Here is a 16,433-nt window from a genome sequence, read left to right as displayed (position 1 = left end):
TCAGAAACTTCTCTGAACACCACCACCATCCCAGCAAATACTCCCAATAAAAGCAGAATGGAGGTGCGGGGTTTCAAGCAACTAAACAGTGAGTCTGAAAAAAGGCATTGCTAGTTGTAGAGAGTCAAATATGAAACTTCTACAACTAAAAAAACACATGAAGGCGCAAAATGTACTTATGCCTACATATGCCAGCCAACGTGTGCGAGCGAAGTACTGCCCTAGCTAAAGAAAAATGAAGCATGAAACACCGAATACAGTAATATCACCAGGGAATCTGCTGCCACACACTCCTCAGATACCAAGCTAATTTCGTTTTCTGATGCCAAGCAAGAAGAGATTTCCACACATTTATCAGAGATGAGATCTTATTCACCTGTAGTCTTTGATTCATTCATCCATTCATGCACTCACAGATAAATGCAGGATGTTTTCCTTCCTCTATTTTGTTGCTGTTCTGATGGAGGCTGGTGATGCAAGTGATTTTTTTTCAAGAAAATGTGGATTTCTGTCTAGGGGAAATGTGCACTTCATAACAAAATATAACAAAATAAAAAGAGAAGCACAGCCATTAAGTGCAGAAGAGTGCTTAATAATATTATCCTGCTAGAAATCTTCAAGACAAGTATTCAAGGCTAGGGATGTTAAAGAAAAAATCTTTCCTATCAAAGGTACTGTAATAAGTAGCATCACAACTTCATGTTGTGCCTTGGTAGAAAAAGGAAAATCATAAAAGTTTGTCCATGAGAGATTATCCACAGAACTGTCACAGCATTCCTTACACCACTTCATCGTCATGCAGTTTTTTTTTTAACCTGCGATCAGTTAAGACAATAAAAGGGAAGACAATGGGAGTGGGGCTTTTCTTAGAGATACAAAATGTCAGTAAAATGCAAGGTCAGTCATTATAGAAGTAGGGTCAGGATATAGGACTGCATGATACTTCCATCTCCTTTAAAAAAAACGTACTTAATATGTCTCACTGATACATACCACAGTCAGAGTTGGGGATATTACTTATGTGTAAATTGTTACAGGAACATAGCACACATTGCTCAAGTAAGTTATTCAGATCCCCCCCCCCCCCCAGAATTAGTAATTTCTTATATAAGTTATTGTGTCCTTTTTTAGATGAAATCCATCTAAAGATTATAAAATAGTTTAGAATTTGGACTATCTTCCCAAAGGCATTTAGCTCTTACCAGAGAAGAAAATAAAAGCAACTGCTACAATGTGCACTAAAAAGGGGCATAACGATATCTCTAGCCACTAGGTTCAACCATCAACAGCTTGATTTTTTTTTTTAAAAAAAAGAAAGAAGCCTTGACTTTTCACTTTATATAACATTTTATACACAAATGTATATAACTATACTTGTGCATCCACAGATTTTGGTATCAATAGGGGGTATTGGAAAGCACTACAAGGAGCCCCGGTGGCGAAGTGTGTTAAAGCACTGATCTGCTGAACTTCCAGACCGAAAGGTCCCAGGTTCAAATCCCAGGAGCAGAGTGAGTGCCCGCTGTTAACTCTAGCTCCTGCCAACCTAGCAGTTCGAAAACATGCCAATGTGAGAAGATCAATAGGTACTGCTCCGGCGAGAAGGTAACGGCGCTCCATGCAGTCATGCCGGCCACATGACCTTGGAGGTGTCTACGGACAATGCCAGCTCTTCAGCTTAGAAATGGAGATGAGCACCAATCCCCAAAGTCAGACATGACTGGACTTAACGTCAGGGGAAACCTTTACCTTTACCTATGATGGGGTAAAGGTATACCTTCCATTGCCCTGATTTATATGATTTCTTGGTTACTGCAGAAAAACATAGCCAGTGCTTTCCTGTGAAATGATTCACCCACTCCTCATACACAGCCTCAGATAGCCAACATCAGGGTCCTGTGGGGGATCCTGGATACTATACTTTGATTATACTTTAGACTTGTATACTTTGATTAACTATAGACTTGTGACCTGTTGTTGTAAGACTAGGGTGCACCCCAACACCATAAAGCTGCAATGTGCTGTAGACAGTAATAAACTAGAAATAGCAATGTTATTTGCATTTGTATTACTCTCACTCCCAGTAAATGTATTATTACTGCATCATGAGATGTAACTAGATGTCATCTGCAGGCCTTGGCTGTCTCCAAAATAAGTCCAATTTGAACAAAGAAGAACTTTATTCAAAAGATTGCTAAAGGCTATTGTCAAACTGTAGATTGCCTCAAAAATACACTATTTATAGACTAGGCATTCAAATATTTGGCATTGACTTTCATTGGTCAATTAGTCTAAGCATTGCCTTACCCCTCTTTATTCTTGGTTCATATGAGGATGGTCTTAGGTTTCAGGACTTTCCTACTCTCCAACTAAAGCAACTCTCTTCTCCTCCTTCTGCCTTGTTAAGGCAATCTGTGCCTATCTCTGCTTTATCTGGCCATTAACTAACTCTACTCTTGACCAAAGGTTTCCTTTGAAATGATTTCATTCATTCTGTCTTGCTGGTCCTTATAGTCATAGAATGTCTCTTTCTTTCAACCACTTTTCAAAATGCAGGCTTTGGATGAACTCATTAGATCTCATTCCAAACCAACACAAAGCTTATACGTGCAGTTAGCTGGATTTTCTCAAGTACTTTTTTTTTAATGCCCTTACCTCTCTGACTCTGCTGCTGTCAACATTTAACATAATAAGCCTGCAGCAGCCATGTATTATAGCTCACCTGGGGCTCTATAAACCTTCCGTTCTTTAAAGAAGGGGTTAGTATTGCCCACAATACATTAAAAGGCCACACTATGTTTACGTTGATGAGTGATGAGTTGTTGCCTGCAGGTATGGCCTGTAATGCACACTGATTGTGCTGTATAAATAATAAAGGCTCTCGAGATCCATGAATAGTTTAGACCCAAGTTCTGTATTTTCTCTTTCAACAGATATAGTTTGTACAATATCTGCTTCTCACTTACAAGCAAGGAGACAGATGAAAAAGGAGATGTATTTGTGCCTTGGGTAGAGTTGGAAATAATACAACTTTTGTTCCTCCATTTTTCAAGCTGGTCTGAAATCTCTCTTTTCCGCATTGAAAAAGCAAAAGGTGCAATGGCCTTTGGGATGTGCAGTATTCCCAAGGGTTACTGTACTTATTTTAGCCTGACCCCAAGAGAAATTGGATGGCTTGTTAAGCTTTCCTGTCATTTCATCGGGGTTGTTTCAAACTGCCCGCATTCTTCTTTGAGTCTGGCTCAGAAGAATTTTGCTGGCTTCTCTAGATGAAATATAAGACAATTCTATAAATGCCACCAAAGGCTTTATACAAATAAGCATGATAAAGCTCCACTGTCAGAATGGCTGATCATGTCAATCCATCCTGAGATCTTAGAAACATCTTTTGCTGTTTTTCCGTCTTCTTTCCTAGATCTCTGCAAATGAAATAGAAATGCTTTTGATGAAGCTTCCACGCATGTTTAAGCAAGAATTTTCCGGTGTTGGAGCAACACTCGAGAAGAGATGGAAGTTCTGTGCCTTTGAAGGAATTAAAACAACTTGACGGTGGATTGGATTGGAGTTGACTGGTGAGGGGGAAATCTTCATGAGTTATGACAGCAGGAGATCTTCAAAGTTATCAATGGAAGACAATTGGGTTTGGCATAAACATTTCCAGAGTGTTCCAAGCCTGGCTTTAGTTACATTTGTAATGTCCTCTTGTGAAAATGTAGTTGTGTACCAGTTTCAAAATGCAAAAAGGGGGGGGAAGACTTCTGAAATGTGACCAGTGTTTCCTATGAAAACTCAGTAAAAATGCTACAATCATAATGATATTATTTAAAATATGCTCCTTTTAAAACTAGCTCCTTGAGCAAATAGAATGAATTCTGAGCTTACTAAGCTCCAACAATGTCTATGTAATATGTAGTAGATCTTCCTCAAGTTCCATTCCTGAGAGTCTTTCCGTTTAATAAGAAGACAGAAGCGATTTCACAATGAGAGAAAACATACCAAAAGTAAACTTGAAAATGTGTCTCAACAGTTATTGTATTTTGTAAATTACGTTATCTGCCGTACTAGGGACTTATGCCTTATTGCTAGAGGCCTGAAAAAATGTGATTGGATTCCTTGAGAATGCTTTATCCAAAATATTATTTTTCTAACTATTCTCCATTCTGAGTTCATTTAACATGGATAGCATATTGATTTTCATAAACGTGTAAATAAAGAGGAAGGCAGTGTTACTGTATTGTATTTGGTATGTAACATTCAGGATTATGCATCCAAAAATAAGTATCCAGTTGCATTACTGTTACAGATTTTATAGCAAATATATTAATTTTTTTTCAATAAATAGGAATTCTACCCTATTGGTTTTTGGGTCTGCCTCTCATTCTCTGCTTTAAAATTCTAAATCCACATATGGTATCACTATAGTCATCTTTCTGCTGTGAAAGCTATAGAAACTGATGCTGTATTCTAACACCTCTGTTTAAGGAATTATGTGGAAAAGCAAATATGTATTAGTATCCAATTTTGGGAGTTCTTTTGAAAGTAGAATGGATTCAAACTTTTAAAGAACCCTAAATTCATCCTTAAGCAAAATAAAACAGATCTATGTCTTCTGGAAGTAAATCATCCTGAGAGTTACAGTCTTGTTTAAGCAGATGCAAGAATCTCCAACAGACTTCATTGCTCAATATGGGAAAGGGGAGCATCCAAAGGGCAAAGCTGGGATACAACAGAATTTCGGGTGGGGCAGAATGCACGTGGATATGCCCAGATTTGGTCCTTACATGTTTGACAGTATGCATGAAAAGAGGTAAATTAAATTCTAGAATTCATGTTTAAATTGCATCTGTAACATCTAAAACACTATTTATTTTTACTTCCTACAGGCTCACTGCTTCCAGCTCACAAAACTAGACTAGGGGATTACTCTATAAAATTGTGGAATGGAAAATTAGTTGGATTTTGCACTGGACAGTTCCTTCTGTTGCAAAATGAATAAATAAATACAAATTTTCCTGCCAGCACATATTCCCTCCACATGCTGCAGAAGTTTCTATAAATCTCATATTGAAATGAGATGAAATAGATCCACATAACTGAGTGCGCACAAGTTGTTCCTTATTCATCTCTGCAATTGTATAAGAAAATGGGTTGTGTGTATTTTGGTAAATATGGAAAAATTTTGAGGGAGGAAAACTTGTCCTCACAGATGCAGGAATGTGATATGCTGCTTGCTGCTGGACTCTGCTCATTATCCCTTATTTTAATAAACAAAGAGCTGGGACTCTGTTTCTCTGATGAGAAACGACAAAATCTTTTACACAGGAAGACATATTTGATTAAATGATGCCAGATGGTTGCTGAGAACCAGTGGTTTGGGGAGAGTTTTCATTTTTATTTTGCAATGTGCAATTTGGAAGCTGAAACCTATTTATCTGCAGAACATGTGCCATGCAGTTTAAGGGTTCCAGAAGCATTTTGTATCCCCAGCCTTTCTCTACCATCTGCTGCAACCACATAGATCTGCTGTAATGAACTCCTGTTGCCTTGGAACCACAGGTACCACCCATTTTCAAAAAATGTGACTACCTGAGGGAGTTTGAGAGAGGTTCTACTCTATTGTGATACTTCCACTCTGCAAACATTCAGAAGAAATTACCTGCCCCAGTGCCCTCACATAAAATATTTAGTGCCCCATCAAATGGTGAAATCAGTGCTCAGTATTCTCAAAATATGAAATGTCAGAAAACCAAGTCCTATGAGGAACATCTCAGGGAGATGGATATGTTAAGCTTGGGGAAGTTGAAGAGGAGATATTATAATCCTCTTTAAATATCTGAAAGGATGTCATGTAAATACGGAATGAAGTTTCTTATCCTCCTGCTGCTTCAGAAACTAGAACAGAACCAATGGATGCAAACTATATGAAAATAGACTCCACTAAACATTACGAAGAAGAATAAACTGTAAAAGCTATTCAACAGTGAAACAGACTGCCTTGGAGAGTGGTAGACTCTGCTTGGAAGTCTTTAAAGAGAGACTGAGTAGTTTTCTTTCAGGAGTGCTTATTTGGTATTCATGCATGGCTGAGGTTGAACTAGGTGGCCCTTGTGCTCCTTACTAAATCCACAGGGGACATAAAAGGCAAGCAATGGGTTTCAGTGTCCCTGGCTCCTCTCTTTCTCCCTCTCCCTTCTTCCCCTTAATCTCATAGTATAATTTTCAGAGCATCCCTCCTCACAAAAAAAGGAAACGTGTTCAAACTAATCTATAATATGTGTTGAGGGTAGGGGGTAGAGAGACAGGGAGTCTTGTGAGTGCTAAGGAACATCTCTACAGGTGCGAAAGGGGTTGCAAAAGCAAATCATATTATGTAGGAAAGCTCATTTGAAGTTATAAAAAGTATATATAGGCAATCAGGCATGTAGCGAGGGGGCGGTTTTAGGGGTTCAACCCCCCCCCCCGAAATTTTTCAGGTTATAAAAAAAACCTGGTTTACTCATGAATTTTAACTGGTTAACCAAATCCCCATGTTAAGTCTATGAGACACAAAACATTAAGAGTCCCTCCAGGCACTATCTCAAGCAGATATTGACAGGTTTGTAGCAGGGAGGGGTGTGTGCTAGGTGTTAACCCCCCCCCCCCCCCCGAAATTTTCAAAACCCCTCCCGAAATTTTTTTCTGGCTACGGCCCTGCAGGCAATTGCTGGGTTACAAAAGGGTACATTTTAAGGGTAAATCAGAACAGATACATTTTTAAGGGTAACTTCATTCAAAAATACTTTTGAAAAATTGTTTTGGAGAGCATAGGAAAGGCTTAGTATTCCTGGAACATTTTTTTTTTGTTCAGAAGATTTCACCTTACTTTCTGTTTCTGTGATTTTGAAAATTTTGAGTTGTTATAGAAACAAGGTTTGGTGACAAAGCTTCAGAGGAAACGTCTTTTCCTCATGATACCGTATATACTCAAGTATAAGCCCACCCAAATATAAGCCGAGGCACCTAATTTTACCACAAAAAACTGGGAAAACATTGACTCAAGTATAAGCCGAGAGTGGTAAATTTCAGAAATAAAAATAGATACCAATAAAATTACATTAATTGAGGCATCAGTAGGTTAAATGTTTCTGAATATTGACATAAAGCTCAAATTTAAGATAAGACTGTCCAACTCTGATCAAATCATTATTCTCATCTTCTTCAATGTAAATGTGCTTATGTATCCTTTTAATAATAATAGCATAAAATAATAAATGTAATAATAATAATAATAATAATAATAAAAAATACAGGAAAATAATACATATAATAATAAATAGAGTAAAATAATAAATGTAATAATAATAATAATAATAATAATAATAATAATAATAATAAATACAGGAAAATAATACATGTAATAATAAATAGAGTAAAATAATAAATGTAATAATAATAATAATAATATCAGAGTGAAATAATAAATGTATTAATAATAATAAAAAATAGAGTAAAATAAATGTAATAGTAGCAACAATAATAGAGAAAAATAATAAATGTAATAATACCAATAATAATAGAGAAAAATAATAACTGTACCATATATTCTCGAGTATAAGCTGGCACAAATATAAGCCAACCAGGACCCTTACCCGAGTATAAGCCGAGGGGGGCTTTTGTAGTCTTTAAAAAAGGGCTGAAAAACTAGGCTTATACTCAAGTATATACAGTAACTATTTCAGGATTGAATTTCCCTTCCTAGGGGCAGATTTCCTCTCACTTCCTGTTGTCTTATAAAAAATGCCTTATAAAAAATAAGCATTGCAAAGCACTAACTTAACACAGCAAGGTGGCTGTCCTAGGACTTCATCAGACAGACCGGAAAGAAGTGGGGGAAAGAGGGGTCTGTCATCCCACAACCTTTCCCCATCTTCTTTTCGCTTTCCCTTGCTTCCCCCCCCCCCCCCGCCGCCCCAAATTTCTGGAAGCAAGAGTCAGCTAACACCCTACTCCTGAGAAGGGAGTCTTCTTTCCCTTGTAGTACACTGGCAAAATGGAGTACCATGGGTGGATATCAGAAGTGGCCATGTGTCATGGATGGCCACTGTGGGATTCTGTTTCTGCAGCATGTGAAAATGGAGGAAACATGTAGTGAGGTCCCTAAACTGCCACTTGATAGAGAGTACCCTCCATTAATCTCACTAGAATATCTAAGTTAATATGTATTATAGTAAACATATTTAAAATACTAATGAATTGTACCTTAACTGTTTAATTGAATATGAGTTTGATAGGGAATAAATTAAACTCTGTTCAGGTGGAATTATGTGTTTAGATACAGTCTGACTTTGGGTGATGGTCTTCTAGTCATCGGAGATGTCTGCTAACAGCCATATACCTCTGTGCGTTTGTTGGATGGAGCAAGAAGACCCAGGCTAATTCTCATTATGAACTAGCTTATGTAAACATAGTGAAACATCTTATTGGCTCATCAGGGAGCATAGCACCAAGAAGGAGAAGCCCAACACATTTCTCCCAGCTTCAAAGAGTAGAAAATTAATGCAGAGCAATACAATCTATAGACAAATCATAACTTTACCTCTTGAAAGTTACCCCAAGTCTTATTGAGAGATTAAGAAAAATATTTTGGGATTATAACTGCCAGAGTCTCTACTCAAGACAACCAATGGGTTTGCTGGTAAGAGATTCCCAAGCTCCAGATTTACATACCATTTCTACTATTGTTTCACCTACACCTCTTTTTTACCATCTCATTAGCAGTGCACCCAACTGTATTGGGTTCAAAATTATATACAGTAGAGTCTCGCTTATCCAACGTAAACGGGCCGGCAGAACGTTGGATAAGCGAATATGTTGGATAATAAGGAGAGATTAAGGAAAAGCCTATTAAACATCAAATTAGGTTATGATTTTACAAATTAAGCACCAAAACATCATGTTATACAACAAATTTGACAGAAAAAGTAGTTCAATACGCAGTAATGCTATGTAGTAATTACTGTACGAATTTAGCACCAAAATATCACGATATATTGAAAACATTGACTACAAAAATGCGTTGGATAATCCAGAATGTTGGATAAGTGAGTGTTGGATAAGTGACACTTAAAAGTTAATAACTTTTGCAAAATCAAAGAACTTGCATTACTTTTTAAACTCTTTATAACTTATTGTGCGCAAAACAGTGTCTTTGGTGTGGAAAATGGCTTTCTATTGGTACAGAGTCTGAGTGCCTTTGATGGACTCTGTTAGTGACACTAAACATCTAATTCATTACTAAGTACCATATGACACCAACATAATGGTTTGCATAGGTCTCCAAGTACTTTCTTCCTATTCATCCAGTGAGAAAATAAGTATTTTGTCATCATATCATAATGATAGAAGCAACCATATGCATGCTAATTATGAATTACATTTATATTACATATATGCCCTTTGATCTCAAGAACAGAGGGATAAAAATTCCATCAGAGAAGTGCCATGTTGGAACAGACCAAAGGTCAATATGCAGAACCACCAACCCAGAGACGTATTTGGCCAAGCCCCTCCGGAAGACCAGGAAGCCAGAGGGAAGAATTTCCTCATGTCTCAAGCCCCCAGAGAAAACAGTAGTGCCACTCACACTCCCTTAACCAGTGGGCAAAGAAGGCTTTATACATCAACTGGGGATTCCAGGAACAGGCTGAGTCCAGAAATTGGGATGATTTCACTTTTTAGAAGAGGTTGAGTGAGCCACAAAAGAAATGAGGAAAGCGTGCAAAGACAAGCTAAGGCATTAGCTAGAGAAGATCCAGGCTGTGCTTTGTGAAGGACCCCCAATGAAGTCATAGCATGAAGCACATTCCTTCGTGTCATCCAGAGGTAGAAGAGAATCCCCTCCCTTGTCTCCAAATATCTACCACCCATATCAAAAGGAGAACATGCCCAGCATCCAATTTCCACAATGAACAACCAGATACTGAATAGAAAGAGAACAGGAAGACAATAGTACCTTCCATCCTTCATGCTTCAACAAGCATTATGAAATAAATACTGTGTCCAAAACCAAGAGTAATTATGCTGCTACCATCCACAACTTTGTCTATTTTCTCTGGACATATATCCAAGCTATAATGTAATAAGAAATCCAGATCCTGGAATCATGAACGAGAATGAACTATCTACCCCAGCTCACACACATATACACATTATGCCTAATTTCATAAGCCTCTGACTAGCCCTTCACTCATCACTTTTCTGGACTAAAAAGTTCAAAACATTTTTAAAGTCTCAAATTTCATGACAACTTGGGACCAATCCCTTTGGTTGTCTTTTTCTGTATTGTGTACACTATCCTAATTTGAAATGCCAGAACTGTACGCAAAATTCCAACTGTGGTCACATCATAGATTTGTATAAAGGCATTACAATATTGGCAGTTCTACTTTTGATCTTTTTCCTAATGATGCCCAACATGGAGTTCGCCTTTTTCACAGCTGCTACACAATGGGTTGGCAATTTCATTGAACTATCCCCAGCATGGTTCCAAAATCTCTGTTGTGGTCAATCATTGTCAGCTCAGACTTTGATCAGTAGAGATATATGCAGTGGGTTTTATTAAATAAATTTTGTTTTGGTTTTGCTTATTGACTTTACACTTGGTTATACTGAACTATCTGTGCTATTATTCACATACTTTAAAGAGAAGCTCATCACTGTCCTAAAGCATTTGGTGTAATTAACAAAATTAATCACTTTAATACACACCCCAATCTGTGATCATTTATCAACAAAATTAAAAAGCACAGATCCCAGTACAGATATTTGAAGGAAGCTGCTTTTTAATTTCTCTCCAATGAAAAAATGCCACTCTTCTTATTTCTCTTTCATTCTTGCTCTCTGCTTCTGATCTAACTACTAAAGACACAATTCCATGATGGCTAAATTTGAGTGAAACTTAACATTAAGTTGAATGAGTATTTGTTCCATTATCCGGTGGACTCCAAAAGGGTGCCTAGACAGAGATGGATAGTCCATGGGGAAGGGGGGGAGTTGAAGGAGGAAAACAATTTCCGCCATTTTTGCTGGTTATTCCCATCTCCCTTTCCCTTTTCATAAACAAGGTGATGGTGACGTGGGTGGGGGGAATAACAGGGAAAGGGGTTAATGGTTTTACGGTTTTACTCCTTCAACCCCCCTCCCCCCCCCCTAAATTGGACTATCCTACTCTGTCTAGGTCCCCATTATCCGGCCAAATAATGAGACAGTACTGTAGAATGTATATTCCTGCGATTGACCCATTTTCCGTTCCAAATAAGATTTCGTCACAAATAAATGCTGCAGTAATCAGGCTTGAAAATTAAGCACATATACCTTCTGATGACTAATCACAAAACAAACCACATCAAACATTTGCCATGGCTACATTGATACGGCAAGTCACATGATATGACATACATCTTTCATTATTTGGAAGAGTACCATCTCAATAGATCACCTAGGTTCGTCCATCTGCATTCAGTACCTAATTCTGAGAGCCGCTCTTTATCTCAGTCAAGAGCTTAAAAAGCAGGATGATATTACTGTTGATAATGATGATGATGATGACGACGACAACAACAACACTAACAACAACAACATCAATACCTAAAAAGGTCTGAGAACTATTGCTTTACAGAAATGGTCTACACAGAGCACTTACAAAATTTGGAGCATACCTGTATATTTCTTCAATGAAAACACAGGCGATAGAAAAACACCATTTGAAAAGTTAAGCTAGTAGCATTAAGATATTGACAATTACCAATATTCCTTAAAGTTATAAAAGCATGATTTGTATGGTGAACACCAGTAACTTCAAGGCGATAACTCACCTTTAAAAGTTTTCACATAGCATACCTGGTCTTAGCAATTGGAAATTGTTTCCAGGAAGAAGGGTTTGTTTTTGCTCAGCCTTTGCTCAGCCTTTTGCTCAGCTCAGCCAGTAAGGAAATTCCTAACTTCATGGTCCCTTCTAGCCTTTGCATGGGGAAATAAATTAAGATACCCCACCCAAAGGATCTGACAGTGGCCTCGTTTCTCTCTATTTCCTCATGTAAAAATCACAGAGAACCAGCCTTTGGAAGCCAGAATGGAGGCCCACAACATTCACTCTGAATGGCACCAATTGACCTCCTACTCAGAAAGGGAACTGGGTTACAGTTCCTTCTCCACCACCTCTGCTCACACTTATTTCTCTTTCTTTCCTCAACTTCTGACCCCTCCCAGTCAGGTTTGCTGTATTTGTAAGATGATAGCTCATCTAATTCCTTACCCCCTTCCTTATCATTATTTGAAGTAAAGCTCTCCTTCTTACTTTCTTCATCCCCTTTCTTTGCCATTCCTTTTCTCTTTGTACTTCTTTAACCAAGATGGTGTTGCCTCGCTGGCACAAGGTTTCCCAGATGCATCTTCACCCTTCAGCCCCTGATTGTCTGGGATGGAGGTCTCAAGACACTTGCCTTATGCGCCTGGGGGAGAAGAAATCACTGTCAGTTCTTTAGCCAATGTTTGCCAAGGATGTTTATTTTTCTAACAATAGCCAGGATTCGTTAAATTATAATTGTTCGAAACTCAGAAACTTCATATTTGAGTTCTTTAAGAATTCCTTGGTACAAGGGACGTTAATTAAAGATTTCCCCTGACCCACTTCCTGTGTATTGAGAACAATGAAACTTGGTACAGTTATGAGTCCTTCTCTACATAGGTGCTAGCTAGGGACACACACATTCCCATCTTTTTAAGCAACTGTAAATACCTTGCTTGTAGAAGTTGACAGGTTGCTCCAAAAGCCATGTTGTGACTTCGGAAATCAGAGTCTCATAATCTGAAATATACTTGCCCTTCAAAATTAACTTCATTGTTGGAAAGAGGTGGAAGTCCGATGGTGCGAGGTCGGGTGAATAAGGGGGATGCAGTAGAACTTCAAAGCATGCTTCCATTTGGGCAACATGTGAGTTGTGAACTGGTGCATTGTCTTGTAGAAGACTGACATCTTTGGTGAAAATGCAACATCTCTTGGTTTTGATGGCCTCCCGCAATTTCCACAGTAGTGAACATAGTATGCACCAGTGATCATGGTACTCTTTGCTAGGAAATCCATCAATACTACTCCATGCTGGTCCTAAAATACTGTGAGCATGACTTTGCCTACTAAGAGTTGGGCACGTGTCTTCTTTGGAGACGGTGAGTCATGATGTTTCCATTGCATCAACTGGACTTTAGTCTCAGGGTCATAGTGATGGACCCAGCTTTCATCCTATTTGATCAGTCTGTTGAAAAAATCGTCCTGGTTTCCATGGAACATTGTCAATAGAGCCTGAGAGCATTCAACTCGTTCCTGATTCTGGAAAGGTGTGAGCAGCCTGGGAACCCAGCAAGCAAAAACTTTATGCATGTGACAATGGTCTTGGATGATGTTTTTCCACGGATCCCACACTAATCTTGACATCTTGGGCTAGGTGGTGAATGGTTACGTGGTGATTTTCCAAAATGGTGACCTCCACTTGCTGGATAGTGTGTTCATCAATAGCAGAGTGGGGTCGCTCTGGAATTGGAGTTATTTGCACCAAAGTCCAACCACATTTTAACTGGTGATGCCAATTCTTGACTACATCATATGATGGAGAATCATCACCATAAACCTCTTTCATCTCATCAAACGTCTCCTTTGGTGCACAGCCTTTCAAGTAAAGGAACTTGATGACTGCTCTGTATTCCACTGGATCCATTATCAAACCTCACACCACTTCAGCACCTGTATGATCAAGACCATTATCAGATCTGAGTTGTAAATTTGCATGTTACCTATAGAGACTTATATCATTACACATGTGCAGTTTCAGCATCCTGCGATAAACAGAAGTGGGTCAGGGAAAATCTTTAATGAATGCCCCCTTGTAAGTTATCTACTGGACCTGATGACTCGTTGTTTAACTTGTTTTTGCTCAGATATGTCATATCCTGATTCTACAAAATAGCATGCAGTAGAAACTGCATTATAGACTCCGGTTGCATAGCCTTTCCACAGCACCAGAAAAACACTGAAAACTAAAAGTCTGAAGATGGACAAAAATGGTTCCCAGGATTGATCATGGAAAGCCATAATGCAAAAAAAAAAAATGCAACACATGATTACCCACATATTGAAATAGCAATATGAAGGTTCTGCAACTCCTTGTGCTATACAGTTTCTGGGAGGGATAAACACGTTTTAAATATTGGTTAGATATACATAGTAAAAAGTAAATGTTTCCCCTGATGTTAAGTCCAGTCATGTCTGACTCTGGGGGTTGGTGCTCATCCCCATTTCTAAGCCGAAGAGCCGGCGTTGTCCATAGACACCTCCAAGGCCATGTGGCCGGCATGACTGCATGGAGCGCCGTTACCTTCCCACCAGAGCAGTACCTATTGATCTACTTACATTGGCATGTTTTCGAACTGCTAGGTTGGCAGAATATACATATAGATATAACATCTAAAAGAGGATTCCTACTTCTTAATCTTCAGTACAACAAAACAGCAGTTAGTTTTGGGCTGAGGAGCAAAGTCCAATAACTATATGGAAAAATAGAGCATAAAGATATGTCCAGGTGGAACTACACCCATTTCCTCTCTCTTTTTTCTCAGAAAAAATGTCCCGCACCCCCAAAATAGCCATTCAATGACCAGGGAAAGTAAGGGCAATGGAAGGATATATGGTTCTGTCCCAGGGCTGGCCCTAGGGAATTTTCAAGTGTAAGTGACAAGAATGTTGGTGCCCCCCCCCCCCCAAAAAAAACCAATCACTGAAAAATAAAAGAGTTGGATAAGCTAAAATATTGGATAATAAGGAGGGGTTAAGGAAAGGCCTATCAAACATCAAATTACATTATGATTTTGCAAATTAAGCACCAAAACATCATGTTTTACAACAAATCAACAGAAAAAGCAGTTCACTACATGGTAATGTTATGTAGGAATTACTATATTTGCGAATTTAGCACCCAACATTGAACTGGATTATAGGGCAGTGTGGACTCAGATAACCCATTTCAAAGCAGATATTGTGGGTTATTCTGCCTTGATATTCTGGGTTATATGGCTGTGTGGAAGGACCCTCAGTGCTCTTCCACACAGCCATATAACTCAGAATATCAAGGCAGAATAACCCACAATATCTGCTTTGAACTGGATTATCTGAGTCCACACTGCCATATACTCCAGTTCAAAGCAGATAATGTGGATCAGGGGTCCTCAAACTTTTAAAGCAGAGGGCCGGTCCACAATCCTTCAGACTGTGGAAGGGCCGAATTATCATTTGGAAGAGGAAAAAACCCAACAAATTCCTATGCACACTGCACATGTCTTATTTGTAGTGCAAAACAACAACAACAATGAAAGAACAATACAATATTTAAAAATGAAAACAATTGTAACATACATAAACCTATCAGGATTTCATTGGAAAGTGTGGGCATGCTTCTGGCCAATGAGATAGTCAAGTGAATTGGGATTGTTGTTGTGTGCCTTCAAGTCATTTCAGATTTGGGCGAGCCTAAGTCTAAAATTATTTATTTACTCATTTACTACATTTATTTATTACATTTATATCCCGCCCTTCTCACCCCGAAGGGGACTCAGAGTAGCTGTATGTACATACAATATATTATGTTATTAGCATAGCACAATATTAGCATTATATATTACTATATTGAACTATACCACTATACTGTAATATATATCATATACAGTAGAGTCTCACTTATCCAACATAAACGGGCTGGCAGAATGTTGGATAAGCGAGTATGTTGGATAATAAGGAGGGATCAAGGAAAAGCCTATTAAACATCAAATTAGGTTATGATTTTACAAATTAAGCACCAAAACATCATGTTATACAACAAATTTGATGGAAAAAGTAGTTCAATACGCAGTAATGCTATGTAGTAATTACTGTATTAACGAATTTAGCACCAAAATATCACAATGTATTGAAAACATTGACTACAAAAATGCGTTGGATAATCCAGAATGTTGGATAAGAGGATGTTGGATAAGTGAGACTCTACTGTAATTAATATTATTATATGGTATTATTAGTATTATATTGTATAAGATTATAATATTATTATCAATATTATATGTATATACAATATATTATATTATTTAAAATGATATAAAATATTATATTATAAAACTGAGGGCGGGGGCCAGGTAAATGACCTTGGAGGGCCGCATCCGGGCCCCGGGCCTTAGTTTGGGGACCCCTGATGTGGATTATCTGCCTTGATATTCTGGGTTATAGTGCTGTGTGGAAGGACCCTCAAGGTTCCTCCACACAGCCATATAACCCAGAATATCAAGGCAGATAATCCATATTATCTGCTTTGAACTGGATTATATATAAACTAGCTGTGCCCAGCCATGCGTTGCTG

General features: G+C 38.3%; 1 protein-coding gene and 1 long non-coding RNA gene across 7 annotated transcripts in view; one reads left to right on the top strand and one right to left on the bottom strand.

The window, feature by feature from the left end:
• The window catches only part of enox1 (ecto-NOX disulfide-thiol exchanger 1), a 590,718-nt gene extending 586,363 nt beyond the window's left edge, over nt 1–4,355 (top strand). For all 5 annotated transcript variants that reach the window (XM_062975622.1, XM_062975624.1, XM_062975625.1 and 2 more), the window contains one exon: nt 3,416–4,355. In XM_062975622.1, coding sequence (XP_062831692.1) covers nt 3,416–3,547 — 132 coding nt within the window. In that variant the 3' untranslated portion in view covers nt 3,548–4,355. The remainder of the gene's footprint in view (nt 1–3,415) is intronic.
• Nucleotides 1–16,433, bottom strand: part of LOC134297620 (uncharacterized) — a 58,033-nt gene that overhangs the window by 27,203 nt on the left and 14,397 nt on the right. The window contains exon 2 of one of the 2 annotated variants that reach the window (XR_010004423.1): nt 12,293–12,488. This is a non-coding gene — a long non-coding RNA (uncharacterized LOC134297620). The remainder of the gene's footprint in view (nt 1–12,292; nt 12,489–16,433) is intronic. The other variant, XR_010004422.1, reaches the window with a different exon arrangement.

This window comes from Anolis carolinensis, chromosome 3, assembly GCF_035594765.1.
Source record: "Anolis carolinensis isolate JA03-04 chromosome 3, rAnoCar3.1.pri, whole genome shotgun sequence".
Lineage (NCBI taxonomy): Eukaryota > Metazoa > Chordata > Lepidosauria > Squamata > Dactyloidae > Anolis > Anolis carolinensis.
This window is presented reverse-complemented; position numbering and strand designations above follow the sequence as displayed.